A 23,576-nucleotide genomic window follows, 5' to 3' on the forward strand; every position below is an offset into this window, starting at 1 on the left:
GCACTTACTTGCAATCCTAAATAGTATATAGCCGTGGTGGCGAACCTATGGCACACGTGCCACAGGCAGCACACGGAGCCATTTCTGGTGGCACGCAAGCCATTGCTGGGCCGAACTGCTCTCTCCTCCTCTCTGCGCATGTGCAGTTTTCCGCATGCGCAGTCTGGGAATAGGCAAGAGGCTATAAAGGGAGCAACTTTCGGCAGAAGCAGCATTTGTTGCAGACATCAAGAGAGTGAGCACAAGTCGGAGCAGACAGCGAGCAAGCATGAGCCAACAGCGGTAAGTTTCAGTAACCAGCCATGCAGGGAGGAGGGGTGGCCAGCGGCGTAGGGTGCCTTGCCTTGCCTTGGCCGTGTGGTTGACAGCAACAGAGCAGTAAGAGCAGCAGGGGGGGTGCCTTGCCTTGCCTCAGCCTCGTTCGGCAATGGCAGCAGAGCAGTAAGGGCGGCTGGCGGCCAAAGGGGTGCCTTGCCTTGCTTCAAGCTCCTTTAAGGCAGCAGTGGCAGAGAGCAGTACTGGCGGCTGGGGGGTACCTTGCCTTTCCTCGTGCTCCTTTAAGGGGCGGTGACCGCCATTAATGGCAGCAGGTGGGTGCCTTGCCTTGTGCTGCTTTAAGGCGGCAGCGGTGGAGAGCGGTATTGGTGCCCGGGGGGGGTGCCTTGCCTTGCCTCATGCTCCTTTAAGGTTGCAGTGGCAGCGGAGAGCGGTATTGGCAGCCGGGGGGTGCCTTGCCTTGCGTTGTACTGCTTTAAGGCGGCAGCAGCGGCTGTTAATGGTGGCAAGAGGGTCCTTGCCTCATGCTGCTTTAAGGCAACAGCAGTGGAGAGCGGTATTGGCGGCCAGGGGTCTGTGCCTTGCTTTGCCTCGTGCTCCTTTAAGACGGTGGCGGCCGTTAATGGCGGCAGGGGCGTGCCTTGCCTTGTGCTGCTTTAAGGCGGCAGCGGTGGAGAGCGGTATTGGCGCCCGGGGGGGTGCCTTGCCTTGCCTCATGCTCCTTTAAGGTGGCAGTGGCAGCGGAGAGCGGTATTGGCGGCCGGGGGGTGCCTTGCCTTGCGTTGTACTGCTTTAAGGCGGCAGCAGCAGCTGTTAATGGTGGCAAGAGGGTCCTTGCCTCATGCTGCTTTAAGGCGACAGCAGTGGAGAGCGGTATTGGCGGCCAGGGATGTGTGCCTTGCTTTGCCTCGTGCTCCTTTAAGACGGTGGCGGCCATTAATGGCGGCAGGGGCGTGCCTTGGCTTGTGCTGCTTTAAGGCAGCAATGGCAGTCGGGGTAGGGGTGCCATGCCTTGCCTTGTGCTGCTTTAAAGCAGTGGCAGCAGTCATTAATGTGGCGGGGGGGTGCCTTGCCTCATGCTGCTTTAAGGTGGTGGCGGCGGCAGAGCAGTATTGGCAGCCGGGGGTTCCTTGCCTTGCCTCATGCTCCTTTAAGGCAGCGGCGGCGGCCGTTAATGGCGGCGGGAGATGGTGCCTTGCCTCGTACTGCTTTAAGGCAGCGGCCGTTAAAGGCGGTGGGGGATGGTGCCTTGCCTTGACTCGTGCGCCTTTAAGGCAGCAGCGATGGCCGTTAATGGCGGCGGGAGATGGTGCCTTGCCTCGTGCTGCTTTAAGGCAGCGGCCGTTAAAGGCGGCGGGGGATGGTGCCTTGCCTTGACTCGTGCGCCTTTAAGGCAGCAGCGATGGTCGTTAATGGCAGTGGAGGGGGTGCCTTGCCTTGCCTCGTGCTGCTTTAAGGTGGCTGTGGTGTCTGAAGCTGCCTCAGCTGGGCGCTGACCTCAGCAGGCCCTAACGAGGCAGCATTCACACACTCACTGGCTGCCCAGCCTCTTGGAGTGATGGCAATGGTGGGGGGGGTGGCCTGGTGTCTGAAGCTGCCTCAGCTGGCCGCTGGCCTCAGCAGGCTCCAACAAGGCAACATTTACACACTCACCGGCTGCCCAGCCACTTGGGGTGGTGGCAATGGTGAAGGGGGGTGGCCTGGTGTCTGAAGTTGCCTCAGCTGGTTGCTGCCCTCAGCATTCACTCTCACCGGCTGCCCAGCCTCATGGCAGCAGCGAGGGGTGGCGTACATGTGCCAGAGTGTGAAAAATAGTCTTAAGTCACTTCTTTAAGTGCTGTTGTCACTTCAAACAGTTACTAAGTGAACTGTTGTAAGATGAGGACTACTGTACTTTATCACTTTTTTCCTTTGGTGGGGGCTCATCAAGTTTACATCAAGCTTTTGACACCTTGCTAGGCGACTGGAAAAGCCCTGTTAGAGTACCCAGATTGCAGCTACTTTCTTGCAGATATGTGGAATGGCGTGGGACCCACAGGATTTGCAAAGTTAAGTGAGGAAGTTGGTCACAGCTTATTGGGAAAGATAAAATAGACAACCAAGAATGCTTTATTGACCATTCTTCGTCCAGATTTTATATCAGTTGCATCTGCTAATACGGGTGTTCTGTTTCAGATTTCTCTGCTATTTTCAGTATCTGGTAAAATGAATGAGTAAAATGCAAGACATTACTTTCATTGTTTAATTCCCCCTCCTAGAATATTGATTCAGGGAATATCCATTTCTTTAGTTTTAACTAATAGTGTTAGTTATTTAGAGATAAATTTGTATTGGTTGCTTCATTTTTTTTTTTTAATTTTGTGTTTTTGTAGATTCCAGGTCTTATACACCCACCCAAAAATGACTACAGCCAAAAAATCAAAAACAGATAGTGGAAGAACATTCCAAGAGGGCTGGACACAGTCATTTGGAGTGATTGAACGCAGTGGGAGAGCATTATGTGTTCTATGCAACGAAAGTGTTGTGTGTCGCACATTAAGTGTCAGGCGGCACTTTGAACCCAACCACAAAAATGTTGCCCAACTTGGTGATAATGAAAGAGTTTCTTGAAGGGAAATTGAGGAGCTATCATTCCCAGCATCTTAGTTTTTCCAACTATCTTTCCAGAACGAATCATCTGACAGCTCCAGTTTTAAAATTTCACTGTGCATAGCAAAACATGGTAAGCCCCTCTCTGATGGGGATATTATCAAAACGGCCATGTTGTCTGGAAGTGATTCTCTTTTTCATGATTTCCCAAACAAGGATAAAATTATTCAACGCATCTCTGAGATACTACTGAGCAGAAATACCATGAAAGAGAGAGTCGAGCGAATGGTAAGTGATGTTAATCAGCAGCTCACCATTGACTTACAAAAGGAAGCCTGTTATTCCATGTGCTTGGACGAAAGCATAGATATCAATAATCATGCAAGGCTGGCAGTAATTTTGCATTATGCTGTTGGTGACATCATGAGAGAAGAGCTGCTGAAACTGATGTCTTTGCCTGAAAGAACACAAGGTGTAGATATCTACAATGCTGTGAAGGAAGCTTTTTTGTCACAGGACATAAGACCAGAAAAGGTGGTTTCAATTACAAGTGATGGAGCACCTTCTTATGGTGGGGGCAACATCTGGTTTCATACAGTTGTTTCTTCAAGAAACAAAACATCAAATCATTCAATTCCATTGCATTGTACACCAGGAAGCTCTTTTTGCCAAGGAAAGAAACAAAAAAAATGACGATGTCCTCAAAGACGTCACAAAAATAGTGAATTACATCATGGCTCGTGCTCTGAATTGTCGGCAATTTCAAGTACTTCTTGGGGAGGTTCAGGCATAGTATGATTGTTTATTTATGTACAATAATGTCCGGTGGCTGAGCAGAGGACGAGTCTTGGAGAGATTTGTGGCCTGCTTGGATGAAATTAGGCTGTTTATGCATGAAAAAGGCCAAGAATATCCACAGCTCACTGATATGGCCTGGCTTACCAACCTCATGTTTTTTATAGACTTTACACACCATTTCAGTCTACTCAACAAACAATTACAAGGTGCAGGGGAAATAGCAAAAAGGATGTTTTGTGATATCAAAACATTTGAGAGAAAACTGCAGGTTTTTGAAAGAGACCTTGAAAGTGGGCAGCTGAAATATTTTCATAATCCAAAAGTTCATTTAGAAAATTCTACAACATTTACAGACAATCCTACAAGCCACCAGGAAATCTACAAGGAGTTTTCTAGCATTGTAGCAGCTGCAAAGGTAAATTTTAGTAACAGATTTTCACAGTTCCGTAAGATGGAGACAACCCTTTGTTTTCTTACTTCTCCAGATAAAGCCAAATTTGAAGAACTTGATCTTTCTTGCTTAGAGTGGTTAGATTTAGGAAATCTGGAAATGGAGCTACTGGAACTTCAAGAAAATGCTATCTGGAAAAATAAATTCTGTGAAATTGCGTGAAACACTAGAGAAGATGGAAGGGATGACAAAGGACAGCACAGTTAGTTCTAAGAATGAAATCCTCAACGTGCGGAATTCTCTGCCAGATAATTTTAAATCCATGAAAACACTCGGGATTGCTTTCCTTACTTTGTTTGGATCATCTTACGCTTGTGAGCAGCTGTTTTCAGCTTTGAATTATTGTCAGAATCCAATTATATTTCATCTCTAGTTATCGACTATGGAAAACCCCATTTCTGCCCTCTCTGGATTCTGTCATGCGATGAAGGGAAAGGGGGTGAACAAACTAATTTTATGGCCCTCATGTGGATCCCACCAAAAGGACTAATCATAACAATGGGGCCATCAGCTTTCATCTACTCCTCTCTGAAGTCTCCCTTCCACCGGCAGTGAGGAAAAAGGAGGTGGAAATATAACGCCTGGGATTGTCGCTGGAAAGATGGTGGGGTGGGGCTGCTGGGGACCCCTTAAAAACTTGAACCGTAGGGCTTGGGCCCCAGGTCCTATCTAAAACGCCTGCAACCTCTTAATAAAGGATGCCTGTTGGAAGAATTATTCCAAGAGTTCTGTCTTCTTAAGATGCAAAGTGGGGTGGGTCCTTACATTAGACAGGACTTGCAAAATTAATCCACCTGGAAGGGAGACCCTTGCCAGGGGATTTTACAAAAAATTACCATGTCAGACAATGGAGCAAGAAAGGGGGAAAACTCCCCGGAAAGAGAGCCACTGTCCCAACTGGAACCTTGCCAAATGTCAGGATCTGAGAGGTCAGATTCCTCAGGAGAAGAAGTGGTGGAGACACGGGACCACAAGCCTTGCTGGTCAATGGGCGTTGGAAAGAAAAGCGAGTGGGGAAAGGAATCAAGAAAGGTGACCCTGAGACGGGGGGCCAACCAACCAGAATGGAAACAGGAGATGGAGAAATCCCTGCATGCAAGTGAAGAGGAAGGGAGCTGGGCACTGTACTCGGGCTGGATCCTAGTGAAAGCTATCGACCTGATGAAGAGAACTCTCAGCTCCCTAGGAGAGGAGAACTTTGAGCCCTACGGCTGCCCCAGCTCCTGGAGCCGCAAAGGGAAAGATACCGAGGGGGAAGTGGAACCTGCAGCCCCGGGGACATCTGCTGATCCAGTAGTCTCCACTCCCCGCTGACCCACAGATAGCGATCTGGATGGAAGACACTACCACCGACAACAAAGGCACCGATCCATTCAAAGACTCCCACCACTGGATGTGAGATGCAAGGGGGAGCCAACACGCTTGGGGTTTTTCCTAACCCAAGTCCTCAGCTACATGGAGGAATATGGGTGGGACATCCCCAGCGACAAAGCCCGTATCCGGATTGTGCAATCTGCCCTTGACGGGCCGGCCGCAGATTGGGTGGTGAACTTGCACAACTCCAATGCCCCAGAGCTCAACGACTTCAACCGTTTCATGTCCTCTCTGAGAAGGCGATTTGAGGACCCCCTGGCTGATCGCAAAGCCCGCGAAAGGATAAAAACGATGAGGCAAGGCAAACACCCGGTAGCCGAATATACACAAGAATTCCAGGCCATTGCCAGCAAACTGAACTGGCTGGAAGACATCCTCCTTAGCCATTTCAAAGACGGACTAAATTATGACCTATATGAGGCTTACCTGCCCCGAGGGGACCCTCACCAACTTGAGGAATGGTACGTCTTGGCAGAGGAAGCAGAGATCAACATATTGAAGAGACACCACCGAGGAAAACAATGGAGCCGCTCACCGCCTGAGTTGACACGCGAACCAGTGAAACCATCGGCTACGGCCAAGAAGCAAATGGGGTGTTTCAAGTGCGGGAGAGAAGGGCATCGGGCTGTAGAATGCCGCTCAAAAGACCCCCAGCAAAACCCAGACACATCACCGGCCAGCAAATCCAGAAAGTCTCCAGCTAAGTCAAAAGAACCTGCCATGAGAATGATGGAGGCTGTGGAATCCCCCAACTCTGCTCATCAGGGGGAAAGAACTCCAGCCTACACCGCAGGGCCAATGGACGCCTCAGACGACAGCTCGGAGGGCGAACCCCTGATAAGTGGACGCATCGAACCCATCCTCAAGACAGTGACTATATTAATTCCCCCCATGCCCGAAGCTGTGAAGGTGAAAGCCTTAATAGACTCTGGCTGCACCCGCTGCCTCATTAGCCCGACGCTAGTGGGGAATCTGGGCATTCCGTTGAGGACACTGGAACAACCAATCTCCTTTGGCCAGTTAGATGGGTCCATAGCAGGAGGGGTGCCAGCTACCCTAGCCGCTTTACCAATACACCTCTCCCTGGGCAAACATGAGGAAGACATAACATTTGTGGTGACCCCAGGCATGGAATACCCGATGATCCTGGGGATGGAATGGTTTAAAAAATGGAACCCCTGGGTGAATTGGAGGATGGCAGAAATCAAATTCCCGAAGGGGGACCCTATAGACTTAAAATCCCAAGGGGGACTACCAGAATCAAGAACAGAAAAAGCATCCATGGGAGAGGAAAGGGGACTACCAGAAATACCAGAGGAATACAGAGACCTTGCTGAAGTTTTCAGTGAGGAGAGGGCAGATGAGCTTTCCCCCCCCCACCGACCCACAAACTGTACCATTGAATTCAAGCCTGGGGCAAAACTCCCGAAACCCAGATTATACTCCAAAGGAGAAGGAGGAAACGGAAAGATTCATAAAGAAAAAACTAGAAAGGGGGTTCATTGAGCCAGCCAAGCCTAAAGTGGCTGCCCCAGTCCTCTTTAGAGAGAAGAAGGACGGCTCTTTACGCTTATGCGTGATTATAGGGCCCTGAATACAATCAGTGAAAGCAACCTATACCCTCTGCCCCTCATGAAGGACATGTTGTCACACCTCTCGAAAGAGAATTTTTTTTCTAAACTAGACCTAAGGGAAGCTTACTATCGTGTGAGAATTAAGGAAGGGGATGAATGGAAGACCGCATTTAACTGCCCCATGGGGTGCTACCAATTCAAAGTCTTGCCATTTGGATTACAAGGGGCCCCGCAGTATTTATGCAACTAATCAATGACGTTCTAAGGGAGCACCTATTTAAGGGGGTCCTGGTTTACTTAGACGACATTCTTATCTTCACCGAATCAAAAGAGGAACATGTCAACCTAGTCAGACTGGTTTTAAAGAAACTGCGAGCCGCCCACCTATATGCCAAACTCTCGAAATGTGAATTCCACCAGGAAAGGATAGACTACCTAAGTTATTGCACATCCCCACAGGGCATTGAAATAGACCCAGAGAAGGTCAGAGCAATATTAAAATGGGCACTAGCCCACACAAGAAAGCAACTGTGAAGTTTCCTGGGCTTCGCTAACTTTCACCACCAATTCATCCCCTTATTTGCCCAGATAGCCCTGCCCCTCACGAACTTACTAAAAACGAAGGGAGCATCCTCAGTAAAACCTATCCAGCCACTAACATGGACAATGGAGTGCCAAGCAGCGTTTGAGAGATTAAAGAGACTTTTCTCTGCCAGACCAGTACTGACGCACCCAGACATGGATAAACCCTTCGTAATACAGGCGGATGCAAGTGATGTGGCAGTGGGGGCTGTACTATTACAAAAAAACGATGAAGGGGTATTGCAACCCTGTGCATATACATCCAAGAAACTCACGGAAACGGAACAGCGCTGGCCCGTATGCGAGAAAGAGGCATACGGGATATGTTGGTCATTACTCAGGTGGCGCCAGTTCCTCGAAGGCAACAAAATCCCTTTCCAGGTGTGAACTGACCACAAAAATTTGGAAGCCCTGAAAACACCCAGGAAGCTCAACCCCAAGCAAGGCTGCTGGTCCCAGCATTTTCACCAGTTCCAATTTATGCTCAAGCATTTGCCAGGGGGAAAGAACTTCCTGGTAGATGCACTATCTCGCATGCCCCAATATAACAGCACACGAGCCACCAACTCTAAACTGATGATGGTAGAATCACAACTGGCAGCACCAGTAACCACAAGAACCCAAGCTAAATTAAAACCACAGCTGGGCAGCCAAACTGGAATTGAATTCCAGAAAAGTTTGGAAAGAGATGAATGGTTCCAGAAAAACAAAAATGTGTGCACAATGAGAGATGGGCTGCCTTGGGTGGGGGAAAAGTTATATATACCAACAACCCAAAGAGTCACATTCATGCAGCTTTGCAACGACACAAAATCAGCAGGGCATTTTGGATTTGTAAAAACATTACACTTAATTAAAGAATAATTTTGGTGGCCATCCATAAAAAAGGACATAGAAAGTTACATGGCCAGCTTCCCAAAGCGTGCAACTGCAAAGCGGTTGCAAGGGAAATCACCCAGACTGTTACAAACAGTGGCAAGTCCCTCAGCCCCCTGGAGGGAAATAGCCATGGATTTTATAGTGGAATTACCAGAAAGCAATGGGAATACTGTTGTACGGACGGTCACGGACTTGTTTTCCAAACAGGTGCACTTTATACCTTGCAAAAGATTCCCACTGCAAAACCCTTAGTGAAACTTTTCATCCAGCATATTTACAGATTGCATGGGCACCCCAACGCATCATCTCTGATAGGGGAGTGCAATTTACGTTTGCATTTTGGAAGGAATTTTTATTCCTTTTAGGGACCACTCAGGGACTGACATCTAGTCAACATCCTCAGGGGAATGGTCAATCAGTGAAATCTACCTCAGTACTTGAGCAATGTTTAAGATGCTTTCTTAGCTTCCAGCAGTCCGACTGGATGGACCTACTCCCTTTCGCAGAAGTTGCCTACAATAATGCAGTCCACTCCAGCACAGGTTACACTCCTTTTCAAATAGCCAACGGTCAAAGTTTCAACCCCATGCCAGAATTAACCCCAAATGAACCGGCGATCCCATCACTGAAGCCGATAAAAAAAGGGTTGAGCCTACACCATTCATTATAGGGGAAATGGTGTACTTATCTACAAAATACTTAAAGTCCCTACAACCCTGTAAAAAACTTGGACCAAAATATATAGGGCCTTTTCCAATTAAAAGAATCTTAAACCCAATAACAGTAGAATTAGAATTACCCAAAAATCTCAGGCAAATACACTCAATTTTTCATTGCAGCTTGCTGAAAAAAGAGCATCAGTCATCGTTACGGCCAAAAATCCCCCCACCACCACCTCCAATCATGGTGGAGGGCGAACAACAGTTCGAAATAAAGGAAATCCTAGACTCTAGGACACTGGTCGGCAACCCATGGCTCCGGAGCCGCATGCGGCTCTTTGAGCCATCTCCTGCGGCTCAGGAGCCTCCTCCACCATTTGCAGAGAGAGACAGAGAAAGAGAGAGGCACTTGCGCTTCCCCTGTCTGTCTCTCTCTCTCTCATGTGCCCTGCCCCCTGGGAGAAGGTGGGCAGGAAGTCCCTTTCCTGGGCTGGCCCCATCCAAGGCTCATGTGTGTGGGGAGCCACGCGGGGAAGCTCTGGGATCCCCGCTGGGAGCGGCCCGCTGGAGCCTCTACTGAGCGGGCCAGCCCTCCTGCAAGCCGCAGCCCCAAGGAAGAGCAACCCCTGCGAGGCCCAGCCAGTGCGACAGTTGGCCAAGAAGCAGCAGAGCTGGATATGGATGGTCAGTGGCGGGGAGGAGGGAGGGAGCTCCGAGTCCACAGAGCGCTGCTGTGAAGCGGCCACAGGGCAGGTGGCGCGCCCCCCCTAGCTTACCTGTATCAGGTGGCAGTCCCGGTGGGGGCATCGCTTCCTGGGCCATCCCCGAGCCGGCCATGTGTTTCCCCGGGCTGGGCGGCAGTGTCGGCTGGGGTGGTGGAAGCATCGTTTTGCGGGCTGCCAAGCCAGCCATGTGTTTCTCCAGGCTGGGCGGCAGTGTCGCTTGGGGTGACGGCTGGTGGGGACATTGTTTCCCTGGCCACCGAGCCAGCCACGTGTTTTCCTGGGCCGGACGGCAGTCTCAGCTCGGGCGGCGGAGGCATTGCTTTGTGGGCCGCTGACCTGGCCATGTGTTTCCCTGGGCCGGGCGGCAGTCTTGGCTCAGGCAGCGGAGGCATCGTTTCGCGGACTGCCGAGCCAGCCATGTGTTTCCCTGGGCCAGGCAGCAATCTTGGCTGGGGCGGTGTGGGCATCACTTCACGGGCCGCCGAGCCGGCCATGTGTTTCCCCGAGCCGGGTGGCAATGTCGGCTGCGGGGTGGAGGCATCGCTTCGCGGACCACCGAGCCGGTCATGTGTTTCCCCAGGCCGGGCAGCAATGTCGGCTGGGGCGGCGGAGGCATCACTTTGCGGGCCGCCGAGCCGGCCATGTGTTTCCCTGGGCCGGGCGGCAATGTCAGCTGGGGCGGTGGGGGCATCGCTTTGCTGGCCGCCGAGCCGCCCATGTGTTTCCCCGGGCTGGGCGGCAATGTTGGCTGGGGCGGCGGAGGCATCGCTTTGTGGGCCGCCGAACCAGCCATGTGTTTCCCCGGGCCGGGCGGCAGTCATGGCTGGGTCAGCGGCCAGCACGGGCATTGTTCCCCAGGAAGCCGAGCTGGTCACATGTATCCCCAGGTCGGGCCAGGCAGCAGTCATGGCTGGGACAGCGGCTGGCACGGGCATTGCTCCCCGGGAAGCTGAGCCGGTCGCATGTCTCCCCAAGCTGGGCCGGGCAGCAGTCATGGCTGGGCCGGCGGCCAGCGGGGGGGCAGTGCTCCCTAGAAAGCCAAGCCGGCCACATGTCTCCCCAGGCCGGGCATGGCGGCAGTCAGGCATGAAGTTCGCCTGGCTGCCACAGAGCTCTCCACCACCTGGCCCCACCTCGGCCCCATTTGTGGCGCCTTCCTCAGCCGCTTTCGGGAAGCCGCCGCTGCTGCCCTCGGTGCTGCAGGAGGAGACCTTGGGCTGTGAGGCCGGTGCGGCCGGCGGCAATCGGGACCCCCCCTTTGTCCCCGCAGTGTCACTCCCCATTGCCGGTGCGGCTGCCCATGGTGCACCGGCCTTGGTGCCTCCTCTTGCAATGGCAAAGTGGCTGAAGATGCGGCAGGGCAGGGGCCAGGCAGGGGGCGGCGGGGACCTCAACCTTGCTGCAGTGGCCGCCGCTGGAGCTGCCGCCACCAGAGCTGCTGCCTCCCATCCTCCCCCTCCCTGCCCGTTCAGCTGAGGACGCGGCGGGGGGACGGCTGGGAGCTGCTGCCTCCCGTCCTGCTCCCCCTCCCCGCCCGTTCGGCTGAGGATGTGGCGGGGAATGGCTGGAATCTGCTGCTGCCCGTCCTGCTCCCCCTCCCCATCCATTTGGCGCCATCTGCCTTTCGCTCTCTATCTCTATCTTTTCACCTGGAGGGAGAGGGAGGGAGAGAGAGTGAAAGAGAGACAGAGGAGAGAAAGAGGAAAGGAAGAGAAGAGAAAGAGAGAGGAAAGAGAAAGAGAAGAGAAAGAGATAGGAAAAAGAGAGAAAGTTAGAGGAAAGCGAGACAGAGGAAAGAGAAAGAGGAGAAAAAGAAAGAAAGAAAGAAAGAAAGAAAGAAAGAAAGAAAGAAAGAAAGAAAGAGGAAAGAAAAAGAAGAAAGAGAAAGAGAGAGGAAAGAGAAAGAGAAGAGAGGAAAGAGAAAAAGAGAGGGGGGAAAGGAAAGAGAAAAAGAGGAAAGAGTGAGAGAGAGAAAGAGAGAAAGAGGGAGAGGAAAGAGAAAAAAGAGGGGGAGAGGAAGGAGAAAAAGAAGAAAGAGAAAAAAGATTGAGAAAAGAGAGAGGAAAGAGAGAGAAAATTAGAGGAAAGAGAGAAAGAGGAAAGAGAAATAAGAGAAAGAGGAAAGAGAAACAGGAAAGAGAAAGAGAAAGAGAAAAAGAGAGGAGAGAGGAAAGAGAGAGAGAGGAAAGAGAGAAAGAGGAAAGAGGGAGATAGAGAAAGAGGGAGAGGAAAGAGAAAAAAGAAAGACAGAAAGAGAGAGGGGGAGAGGAAAGAGAAAAAGAGGAAAGAGAAAAGAAAGAAGAGAAAGAGAAAGAAAAGAGAAAGAGATGAAAGAGAAAGAGAGAGGAAAAAGAAAGAGAGGAAAGAGGAAAGAAAGAGAGAGACAGAGGAAAGAGAGAAAGAAGAGAAAGAGAGAAAAGAGAGAGAGAGAAAGAGAGAGGAAAGTGACAGAGACCCTTTTCACATCTAAAATGAAGATAACACTGCATATATCCTTTTTTACCTTTATTTTATATATACACGCATAAACACACACAAACACTTACACACACACACACACACACAAGGTAAAAAAAGGATATATGCAGTGTTATCTTCATTTTAGATATCAAAAGGGTTTTGCGGCTCCCAGTGTTTTGTTTTCGGTGGGAAACGTGTCCAAATGGCTCTTTGAGTGTTTTGGGTTGCCTACCCCTGCTCTAGGAGATATCATGGAGCGACTCAGTACCTAGTTGTATGGAAACACCTCCCTGCCTCACAAAATGAGTGGGTTCATAAACGTCATGTCAGAGCCCCGAAGCTATTAAAGAAGTTTCACACAAAGTATCCTAACAAGCCTGACTAACTTTTATACCTGTTTTGTTTTCTTTCAGGTGGATCTATCTTATTTTTAAGGGGGCAGGATGTCAGAATCCAATTATATTTCATCTCTAGATATCAACTATGGAAAACCCCATTTCTGCCCTCTCTGGATTCTGTCATACGATGAAGGGAAGTGGCGTGAACGAAGAGGTTTTATGCCCCTCACTTCCTTCGGTACAACTTCAAAGGGACTGAATGTGGATACCACCAAAAGGACTAATCATAACAATGGGGCCATCAGCTTTCATCTACTCCTCTCTGAAGTCTCCCTTCCACCGGCAGTGAGGAAAAAGGGGATGGAAATGTAACGCCTGGGATTGTCGCTGGAAAGATGGTGGGTGGGGTTGGGCGGGGCTGCTGGGGACCCCTTAAAACCTTGAACCGTAGGGCTTGGGCCCCAGGTCCTGTCTAGAACGCCTGCAACCATTTTCTCTTAATAAAGAATGCCTGTTGGAAGAAATATTCCAAGAGTTCTGTCTTCTTAAGATGCAAAGTGGGGTGGGTCCTTACATTTATATAAATTCTGACACCAGAAGCAGACTAACAGATGACCTGAGTGCTGCATGTGTTGCTCTCAAACTTACAAACTATAAGCCAGGGGTAGATAAATTATCAGCAGGCATACAACAGCAAAAATCACATTAATTCTTTAAAAGCATGCCAAATGCAAACTTTTACTTTTCAATAAAAACTTGTTTGTATCATTGAAAGCTCTATTATTGTATTTTTGGGAGGTGGAGTGACTGGGAGATTTTTACTTTTTGCCTCGTTTTGCTCTTTTAAAAAGAACGCATCCCAACGCCCCCCTGCATAACCAAAAGCCTTGCACCATCGCCATTCTTTAGGCACACTCCCCCAGCCCCTCTTTCCCTTCCTTTGAAACAAACAACCCCCCCCCCCAATCCTCCCATTCCTTCCTTCTGAATTAAAATGAGAGAAAGCCAAGTTTTTTCTTTTGTGGTCTTTACATATTTAACCTGCAACTAGAAGGAAGTGGGGAAGAAAACCATCGTGAGACACTCTTCAGTTTTAATTTTTTTTCCTTGTCGCTTTTTGGAGTTTTCATCCTGCTTTCATAAGAGGGCAGCGTTTGGGAGGGGGTGTAGCTACCTTCTCCTCCAAGCCATCAGCTGAGCAAAACACCCGCCTGCCCACACTCTTCCCCCTGTTTGAGACTTTCATTGAGGATTGGCAGGGGGGGACTGTTTAGTTTTTATTCCCCTCCCATCTGCTGGGTGGTTGCAACAGGTTTTGGTCTGTCGTGCTTTGAGGTTACCCACGAAGAACATTTGTTTTGGGGGCGATCCCCACTCTGGTTGCTAAGCTTGCTTAAACCTTTTTCCACCTCCTCACTGGAGCCCCGCTTTGTCTGCAACCAGCCCCTGCCCCAGCCCCAGCCCCTGCCTCATCTTGGCCCACGGCAATAGCATCCCTGCCCTGCCCCCCTCCCTTGCCTCACCTCATCCTGCAGGATGAGCCTCCTACCCACTGCCCCACAAACCAGAGAACCCCTGGATCTCCCCCAATCCTGCCCGGCCCCCACGGGCATCCCTCCCAGGAGCGACATCGAGGTGGCCACGCCCACCCAGGCCATGCCCACCATGGCCATGCTCACTCAGTGGCCACGCCCACCCAGTGGCCACACCCCCAACACCCAGCAATGGGTTTCGGGTTGCAGTTTGGGCACTCGGTCTCTAAAAGGTTTGCCACCACTGGTATATAGTAATTATCCCCAGGACACTGTTTAAAACTTGGGATATCAAATACTTTAGTGTAACAATGGAACAGTCCAAAGATTTATAAACACCAACATTTAAACTAGCAATTCCAGTGCCCCAAACAGCCCATCTTTAATCTTAAGACAAGGTACTCTTACCTTCACAGTATGATCCTGAATATTGTTGTCTGCAATAGCTTGCAGAAAAGGCTGTGAGTGGTCAGTCAAAGTTAGTCGATGGGAATACAGCTTTGATTTGTTTGGTGTGGTGTTGCCAGGAGAACTACAGTGGTCTTCATCCTTTTCTTCATTGTAACTATAATGTATCTGACTAGTTTGCAAGCCTCCAGAAAAAATAGAGGACTTCAACCACTCTATAAGGAAATACATTTAAACATTCTATTTTATCATACTATTTTTGTAACTTTGTTTAGTAATTATTTAAAAATAACTTAAAAGAAAACTATTCAAAAGCAGAAGTTTCTTTGATTGTTGAGAGCTGTCCAGGATTGTTGGAAGTCAGGAGGTATACAAGTTTAATAAATTGTTATTGTTTTTGTTATTGCCAAATTTTAAGGGATGAGCTTTTTAGACAGTTTCTTCAGAAATGCAGGGACTTTATTTCATCCATTTACCTATATAATTCTAGTATTAACATAAAGCTTCTTATACTAAAGCAACACTATTAGCCCACCTAGTTCAATAAAATGTATTCCCAACTGGAAATATTTCCCATAGTCTGAGATACTGTTCATTCTTTATTAAATGTTAAACAATTTTTGTTTATTTAAATTAGAAATGCCAGGGAGTAAATCTGGCATTTTTAAAAACAAATAATGCAGTATATCATAGAGAACTATGTATTTCTTGAATCTTAAAAATTAGCTCTTATTTTTAATAAGTTCATGGGTTACAGAACATAAGACTAACCCATATATACATTTACATTTAAAGTAAAACTGTAAAAATTCTTACTGGCACATTCAATCTCCCCGGGAGAAAGTGGTGTACTCATTGCTAGATAAGAGGCATGCAGACCAAGAAGCAGGCCTAAATTTCTTTCAGTGTCTATGAGAGGGGATGAGAGACTGCCAGTATCTGGTGTTGTGATCACTTCCTGATCAGGCTACAGAAAGAAAAAATAAACAAAACCAGAAGCCAATCAACTCCAGGATGAATAAGCTGTGATTAAATAGTGATGATCACACTTTATCAACATCTTTAATTTAGCATTCAGCTATCGAACTATAGCAGAGCTATAGCATATTGGAGACATAGGAAAAAAATTAATAAAGGAGGAAGAACTACATAGAAAGAGCAAGAACTACAATAAATTCAGAAAACCACTATTTCTGCTCCTTTATTCATTCTTGTTTTGTCAACTGCAGTGAATGAAAGGGAAAAAGAGTTTACATATACTCTATTACATATGTAATCTATGTAATTGGGTTTTTCAGTGTATCAGATGAAGCTAATTTATTCTTTAAATTTGCACAGAAATCAAACATAATTTTTAATGAAAGCTGATATGATTTTAAATCTATATTGTAGAAATGTTAAGAATAAAACAGACTTTAGCTTTTAAAATATTAAGTAATTCAAAAAGGATAACAATTGTTCCAGGATATTTCTGAATTTTGAGTTTCTTTAAATTCAGTGTAGACCTGCATCTGAAATATATTTGGTATTAACTAGGGATTATTTCCATATATGGCTTTCATAATCCAAACAGTTATTTTTGCTTTGAAGCTATAATAATGATAAATCACAATTCAAACATAGGTAATCCTCGACTTACAATTGATTGCTTAGGGACTGTTTAAAGTTACAACAGATCCCCCTCCTCAAAAGTTCCATTTAACAGGCCATGTATCCATATAACCAGGAGTTCTAATAGTGGTTAAAGTGCAGTATTACAGGCAAACTTTGTCCACAGCCTGGAATTCAATCCTGATGGGGCTCAAGGTTGACACAGCCTTCCATCCTTCAGAGAATGGTAAAATGAAGAGCCAGATTGTTGGGGGCAATATGTAGATAATGCTTATACTGTAAACCACCCAGAGAGTGCTGAAAAGTACTATATGGAAGTACATAAGCCTAAATACTGTTGCTATTACGGTTTCATCATAGACCCCAGAGGTGGGTGTCATTAATTGAGGCCATCTTGCTTAACAGCCATTGCCATTTGCAACTATAATAAGCAGGCTCCATTATAGTCATAACTCAAGGACCTTCTGTACCAATACAAGGCATTTTCAGAGGAAAATAGAAAGATGACCTGTCAAAGAAGTTAGACTTTATGAACCTAAGAGGAAATTGGATTAATTCATAAATAATTCCTTAATGTGATGTGAAAATGCAGATACAAGCCATAGTTGTTATGGCACAGGATTCACTAAAAATATTTTTTTATCTTACTTGGCTCAAATTTGAGATCATTTCTCTAAGGTTGTTACCTCCATATATTGGCCAACACAGAAAGCATGCATTGATTCTCTTGTATCCTCAAATTGCAAAGCTGCCTCCAAAGCAACAAGTGGATCTTCTCCTACAAACTGGGCTAAAAAAAAACAGAAAGCAATCAGTTTAGAAAGCACAGCAATTGAACTACAACTTGAGTTTGATATTTGCTTTAATAAGTAGTGGAATCTCACCAAGTATACGACTCCCTGTTAATGATTGGGTTTGGAAATCTTTTATATCATACACTTTGCCATCAATCACTGTCCAAAAGCCACCATCTTTATTGTGGTTTTCCAAGTCAGCTTTTCGTATAAGTGTCACTTCCTCATTATTTCTGCAATTCTGTCCTGTAAAGAATGTACCTAAGAGATGAGCAAAAATATTAACTATGGTTTGTGATTAACTCTCCAATTGAAAAGAGTAAAACCAAAGAAGTAGGAAAGCACAACTTAATCATGTATTCCACTGTAAATATATTTTGTGACATGCTCTTTTTCTAAAATCATAGATTTGAAAGAGCCGTTTAGGCCAACTTCCCATTTAATTCAGGAATCCAAATTGTAAATGCATCCAAAGTCTCTTCTTAATGACAGAAGATGAACAGGCTTTCTCATTAGGAAGTGGGGTTTTTAATAATTCAATCTGAATTGGACTTAAGATTGTTATACTATGCTCTGCATCCTGAGATAAAAACTGATACAGCATTCTTGCAGGAAGCTATCACATCTCCCACTCATCTTTTTCCTTACTTAAAAATATTCTTAATCTTGCAAGACCTAATTAACAATTTCTAGGACCAAGAACAGTGCTCATAAAGGGGTCTGCTAATTCAAAATAGAGAAGAAACATCTAAAACCTATCTGAAGAAGTATGTTAAAAACGTTTTAAGTATTTTCAGGAAAGAACATACCCATTATTCCAGGCCAAGCTAAGTCTTCATTGTCATCTCTGTCTTTACCAGGAGCTAAATGGCTAAATCTGTCCAGATGTTCTAATAAGCCAGCTAATAAAGAAATTGCTCCAGCTTCCTGAATAAGTCCAGGATTTTTACTGAGAAGGAGTACTACAGATACCACTAACTCTGGAAGGAGTACACCTAAGGAGAACAAAATGTTTAGTAACAATATAATAATATATTTTGTGCATCCTCCCAACACATTTCAAATGGCTCAGATCCAGGTTTGCAAATCAGCAAAATGATAAATTAGGCCATTTTTACTCATTCCTGTTACACAGATGGTCTTCAATAACAGCTCATTTAAAAAAAAAATCACTCCCCCTTTCTTGGCACAATCAATTTATGTATTTAAATGTGTGCTACCAGATCTATGTCCATTAGGTTTCTTATGTTTCACTTATTACAAAGTGATAAAATGGAATTAAAACAATGCATCAGTACCTGTTAAATCCCCATCTACAACACGAGATACTTCTGCAAAATGCCTATGGCTAATAGAAGCAATGCTAGTTGCTACAGGCAAAATATCTCCAATATGGGTACACAAAAGGGCTGTGTATTTCTTTAGCAGAGAACCAACTCCTAGAAGCTCAGGACCTGTCAAAAAATGGAAGTATCACATTATGTTCATCATCAAAGTATTTAATCTCAGCAAAATTTAGAGGAAACTCATGTGTAATTGCTATCTAATCCAATAGCAAATGATATATAATTTCAATACTAAAAGAAATATGCTATACTTACTGTATGTATTAGAGACCTGTCCAAAATGATCTCCTGGATATAACTTACTAACAAGCAAGCGCTGAAAACGCAGCAGTAAGTCCAAAGAAGCAGACCTTTCTTTATTATAATGTTCATGGTCTAAACAAGAAGAAATAGGACGAGCCACGTCTTTCAATTTAGCAATAGTTTGTGAAGCAATGTTCCTGATGGGAATAATATTTTTAAAGAGGCTTTAAAAAATGAACAAAAAGGTCACTAGCCAACTATTGACTAATATTTTGTTGATCTGTCTTAAGACACTATTTGGCATCATAATCCCAAATCTGTAATTACATCTTCCTCATTCCTCCACTCAGTGTTTTGTTTCTATGAAACATAAGTGTCAACATAATAAACCACTGATAAACAAGCATTGTTTTCAAACATTGTGTAATATTTCTTATTTTTAATCTATTGTAATCTATAAATCAAATAAATAAAAACAGAAACTTGAAATTTTATAAAATACAACTTTAGAAATATTACATTTAAAGAATATTTTATTATTATTTAAACTTCAACATATTAACCATAGTTTGCAATGTCAAAAGTTGTTTAAATAATCAATAGGGGAAAATCTACTTCACAGATATAAGTGTTTCACTAAATACGGTACATAAGCAACAGAGAGCAGTTTACACACACACACAAACACAAAGATCCTTCTTTGGACAACAGCAAATCAGCCATCCTGGAGAACAACAATGAGCATGTGCATGATTGATGGATGCTGTGGCCCAGCACCAGAAGCCATAAAGTATAGAAAGACTGCTAAAAGGTAACTTTTAAAACGTTTTTAACACTAAGAATTAGAGACAGATTTTTTTTTTCTATCTCCAAGGCCCTGAAATTTGCTTGTAAGCCTAGGGATGGGGGTAACGTGCAGTTTAAGAACCCCTGACCTAAGGGCTTGGCTGTCGCCTATATCTTTAAAACAAACAAAAAAAGAAAGTGGAACCCACAGACCGTGCTACTATCTGATATCAAAAATCCTGTTTCAAAAGCTTGAAATACGAAGACCAAAACTGTCCAAGTTTGCACAAGTTTACAGCTCAAACAGCAAGCTAGGCAGAAGTACCCTTAATCAGGACACACATAAAATGATTTTTAGCCCAGTCTTTATTCTCAACACTGCATGCTTCTTAGACAAAAGTAGACAAATATGAAATCAAAAATTAAAACATGAAGAGGAACAATAATTCTAAGACAGCTTTGTTATCAAACCAGAATACCTCAATAATTGCTGGATTAATTGAACCAAGGGCAAGCTTTGTTTTCCTGCAGATTCGTAGATCCCAGTATTAATGAGGTCTTTATCTAATGGTGTCTTGTTCCTGTGAAGCGTTGATGCATTTGCTTCCTGCTCATCAATTTCTTTTTCTTTCTGAGCTTCTTTTTTTGCCTCGATATCCTACAAAGCAAAAGATTTAAGTGAAAGCATTGAACATTTTCATTGTTATGTCCATTAAATAAGAGATGTAATGCCCCAATCCCTAATGATTTATTGACGTTAGGTGCACAGAAAGCCTTTGACAATATCAATTGGCAATTTATGGTTCAACAACTAAACTATATGGATTTTGGAGAAAATTTTATGGATATAATTCAAACAATTTATCATAGATAAAGAGTTAAAATAATTGTGAATAGAGATTGCATAGAGAATTTCAATATTAAAAAGGGCACAAAACAAGGATGTCCATTATCCCCACTATTATTTATCTTAACTTTGGAAGTGGAGAAATGTGATTATTGGGTCCCCTGTCACAGAGTTAGTTAGAGTTACTATGGTTGTTGTTGTTGTTGTTAATTGCGAAGTTGTGCCCGACCCATCGCGACCCCATGGACAACGCTCCTCCAGGTCCTCCTGTCCTCTACCATCTTCTGGAGTCCATTTAAGTTCACACCTACTGCTTCAGTGACTCCATCCAGCCATCTCATTCTCTGTCGTCCCCTTCTTCTATTGCCCTCAATCTTTCCCAGCATTAGGCCCTTCTCCAGTGAGTCCTTCCTTCTCATTAGGTGACCAAAGTATTTGAGTTTCAACTTCAGGATCTGGCCTTCTAAAGAGCAGTCGGGGTTGATCTCTTCTAGGACTGACCGGTTTGAACGCCTTGCAGTCCAAGGGACTCGCAGGAGTCTTCTCCAGCACCATAGTTCAAAGGCCTCAATTCTTTGGCGCTCAGCCTTTCTTATGGTCCAACTTTCACAGCCATACATTGCAACTGGGAAAACCATGGCCTGGACTATACGCACTTTTGTTGGCAGGGTGATGTCTCTGCTTTTTAGTATGCTATCTAGATTTGCCATAGCTTTCCTCCCCAGGAGCAAGCGTCTTTTAATTTCTTGGCTGCAGTCCCCACCTGAGGTGATCTTGGGGCCCAGAAAAATAATATCTGTCACTACCTCCATTTCTTCCCCATCTATTTGCCAGGAATTGAGAGGGCCGGATGCCATGATTTTGGTTTTCTTAATGTTGAGTTTCAAGCCAACTTTTGCACTCTCCTTCTTTACCCGCATCAAGAGGCTCTTTAGTTCCTCTTCACTTTCTGCCATTAGAGTGGTATCATCTGCATATCTTAGGTTGTTGATATTTCTCCCGGCAATCTTAATTCCAACTTTTGATTCATCTAGCCTGCCTTTCTCATGATGTGCTCTGCATATAAGTTAAATAGGCAGGGCGACAGTATACAGCCTTGCCGGACTCCTTTTCCAATTTTGAACCAATCAGTGGTTCCGTGTTCGTTCTCACTGTTGCTTCTTGACCCGCATATAGGTTTCTCAAGAGACAAATGAGATGGTCTGGTACTCCCATCTCTTTAAGAACTTGCCACAATTTGTTGTGATCCACACAATCAAAGGCTTTTGCATAGTCAATGAAGCAGAAGTAGATGTTTTTCTGGAACTCCCTAGCTTTCTCCATGATCCAGCGTATGTTGGCAATTTGATCTCTAGTTCCTCTGCCTCTTCGAAATCCTGCCTGTACTTCTGGTAGTTCTCGATTCACATACTGCTGGAGTCTAGCTTGTAGGATTTGAAGCATAACTTTACTAGCATGTGAAATGAGAGAAATGGTGCGATAGTTTGAACATTCTTTGGCATTGCCTTTCTTTGGAATTGGAATGTAAACTGACCTTTTCCAAGCCTGTGGCCACTGTTGAGTTTTCCAAATTTGCTGGCAAATTGAGTGTAGCACTTTTACTGCATTGTCTTTTAAGATTTTGAATAGCTCAGTTGGAATACTGTCACCTCCACTAGCTTTGTTGTTGCTCAGATTTTCTAAGGCCCATTTCACTTCACATTCTAAGATGTCTGGTTCGAGGTCAGTGACCACCTCATTGTGGTTATCTGAGACGTTAAGCTCATTTCTGTATAGTTCTTCTGTGTAGTTTTGCCATCTCTTCTTAATCTTTTCTGCCTCTGTTAGGTCCCTGCCATTTTGGTCCTTTATCATGCCCATCTTTGCATGAAACGTTCCCTTCATATCTCCAATTTTTGTTCTCTGGTCCTCCCTATTCTGTTGTTTTCTTCTATTTCTTTGCACTGTTCATTTAAGAAGGCATTCTTATCTCTTCTAGTTACTCTCTGGAATTCTGCATTCAATTGGGTGTATCTTTCTCTTTCTCCTTTGCCTTTCGCTTCCCTTCTTTCCTCAGCTATTTGCAAAGCTTCCTCAGACAGCCATTTTGCTTTCTTGCATTTCTTTTTCTTTGGGATGGTTTTAGTTGCTACCTCTTGTACAATGTTGCAAACTTCCATCCATAGTTCTTCAGGCACTCTGTCTATCAGATCTAATTCCTTAAATCTATTTGTCACCTCTACTATATATTCATCAGGGATATGATTTAGTTCATACCTGAGTGGCCTAGTGCTTTTCCCTACTTTTTTCAATTTAAGCCTAAATTTTGCAATGAGAAACTCATGATCTGAGCCACAGTCAGCTCCTGGTCTTGTTTTTACTGACTGTATAGAGCTTCTCCATCTTTGGCTGCAGAGCACATAGTCAATCTGATTTCTATGTTGACCGTCTGGTGATGTCCATGTGTAGAGCCGTCTCTTGGGTTGTTGGAAAAGAGTGTTTGTTATGACCATCGTATTCTCTTGACAAAATTCTATCAGCCTGCGCCCTGCTTCATTTTGTACTCCAAGGCCAAACTTGCCTGTTATTCCGGTTATCTTTTGGCTTCTTTATTTATCTTTTATTATTTTTATTATATTTTATAATATAATATATAATTATATAATAATATTTATATTATATTATTATATTTTATTTATCTATTATTTATCTTTTGGCTAATTTATTACACCATCACATTAAAAATAAAAGTATTTCCAATCTTGTTGGAAAAACAGTGGATTCACTCCTACTGATAATATTATTTAGATCAGGGCTTTTCAACCTTTTCATCGACTGTACCACTTTTAGAATATGGCAACATTCGAGTACCATCAATCACCTAGTGAGGTGTCAAAAACTTGACCCCCAAAAATTGGAAAAAAGTGATAAAGTACAGGTAGTCCTTGACTTACAACAGTTTGCTTAGTGACTGTTCAAAGTTACAACGGCACTGAAAAAAGTGACTTGTGACCATTTTTCACGTTTATGACCATTGCAACATCCCCAGAGTCATGTGATTTACATTTTGATGCTTGGCAACTGATTCATATTTATGATGGTCGCAATGTTCCAGGATCATGTGATCACCTTTTGCAACCTTCTGACAAGCAAAGTTAGTTGGGAAACCAGATTCACTTAACAACCGTGTTACTAATTTAATCTCTCTCTTTTTCCCTCTCTGTCTCCCTCTTTCTTTCTTTCTCTCCCCTTCTATTTATCTCTCTCTCTCTCTCTCTCCCTCTCCCTTTCTTTCTCTCTCTCCTTCTCTCTCCCTTTCTTTTTC

At 45.0% G+C, this 23,576-nt stretch overlaps 1 protein-coding gene across 5 annotated transcripts in view; it reads right to left on the bottom strand.

The window, feature by feature from the left end:
- The window catches only part of HERC2 (HECT and RLD domain containing E3 ubiquitin protein ligase 2), a 181,044-nt gene that overhangs the window by 81,348 nt on the left and 76,120 nt on the right, over positions 1 to 23,576 (bottom strand). For all 5 annotated transcript variants that reach the window (XM_039319654.1, XM_039319653.1, XM_039319651.1 and 2 more), the window contains exons 20-27: positions 19,905 to 20,083; positions 18,652 to 18,836; positions 18,349 to 18,504; positions 17,860 to 18,045; positions 17,141 to 17,311; positions 16,943 to 17,046; positions 15,462 to 15,612; positions 14,646 to 14,860 (exon numbers count right to left, since the gene is read on the bottom strand). In XM_039319654.1, the coding sequence (XP_039175588.1) occupies positions 14,646 to 14,860; positions 15,462 to 15,612; positions 16,943 to 17,046; positions 17,141 to 17,311; positions 17,860 to 18,045; positions 18,349 to 18,504; positions 18,652 to 18,836; positions 19,905 to 20,083 (1,347 nt within the window). The remainder of the gene's footprint in view (positions 1 to 14,645; positions 14,861 to 15,461; positions 15,613 to 16,942; positions 17,047 to 17,140; positions 17,312 to 17,859; positions 18,046 to 18,348; positions 18,505 to 18,651; positions 18,837 to 19,904; positions 20,084 to 23,576) is intronic.

This window comes from Crotalus tigris, unplaced genomic scaffold (assembly GCF_016545835.1).
Source record: "Crotalus tigris isolate CLP2741 ecotype Arizona unplaced genomic scaffold, ASM1654583v1 scf7180000023606.2106662, whole genome shotgun sequence".
In the NCBI taxonomy this organism is placed as follows: Eukaryota; Metazoa; Chordata; class Lepidosauria; order Squamata; family Viperidae; genus Crotalus; species Crotalus tigris.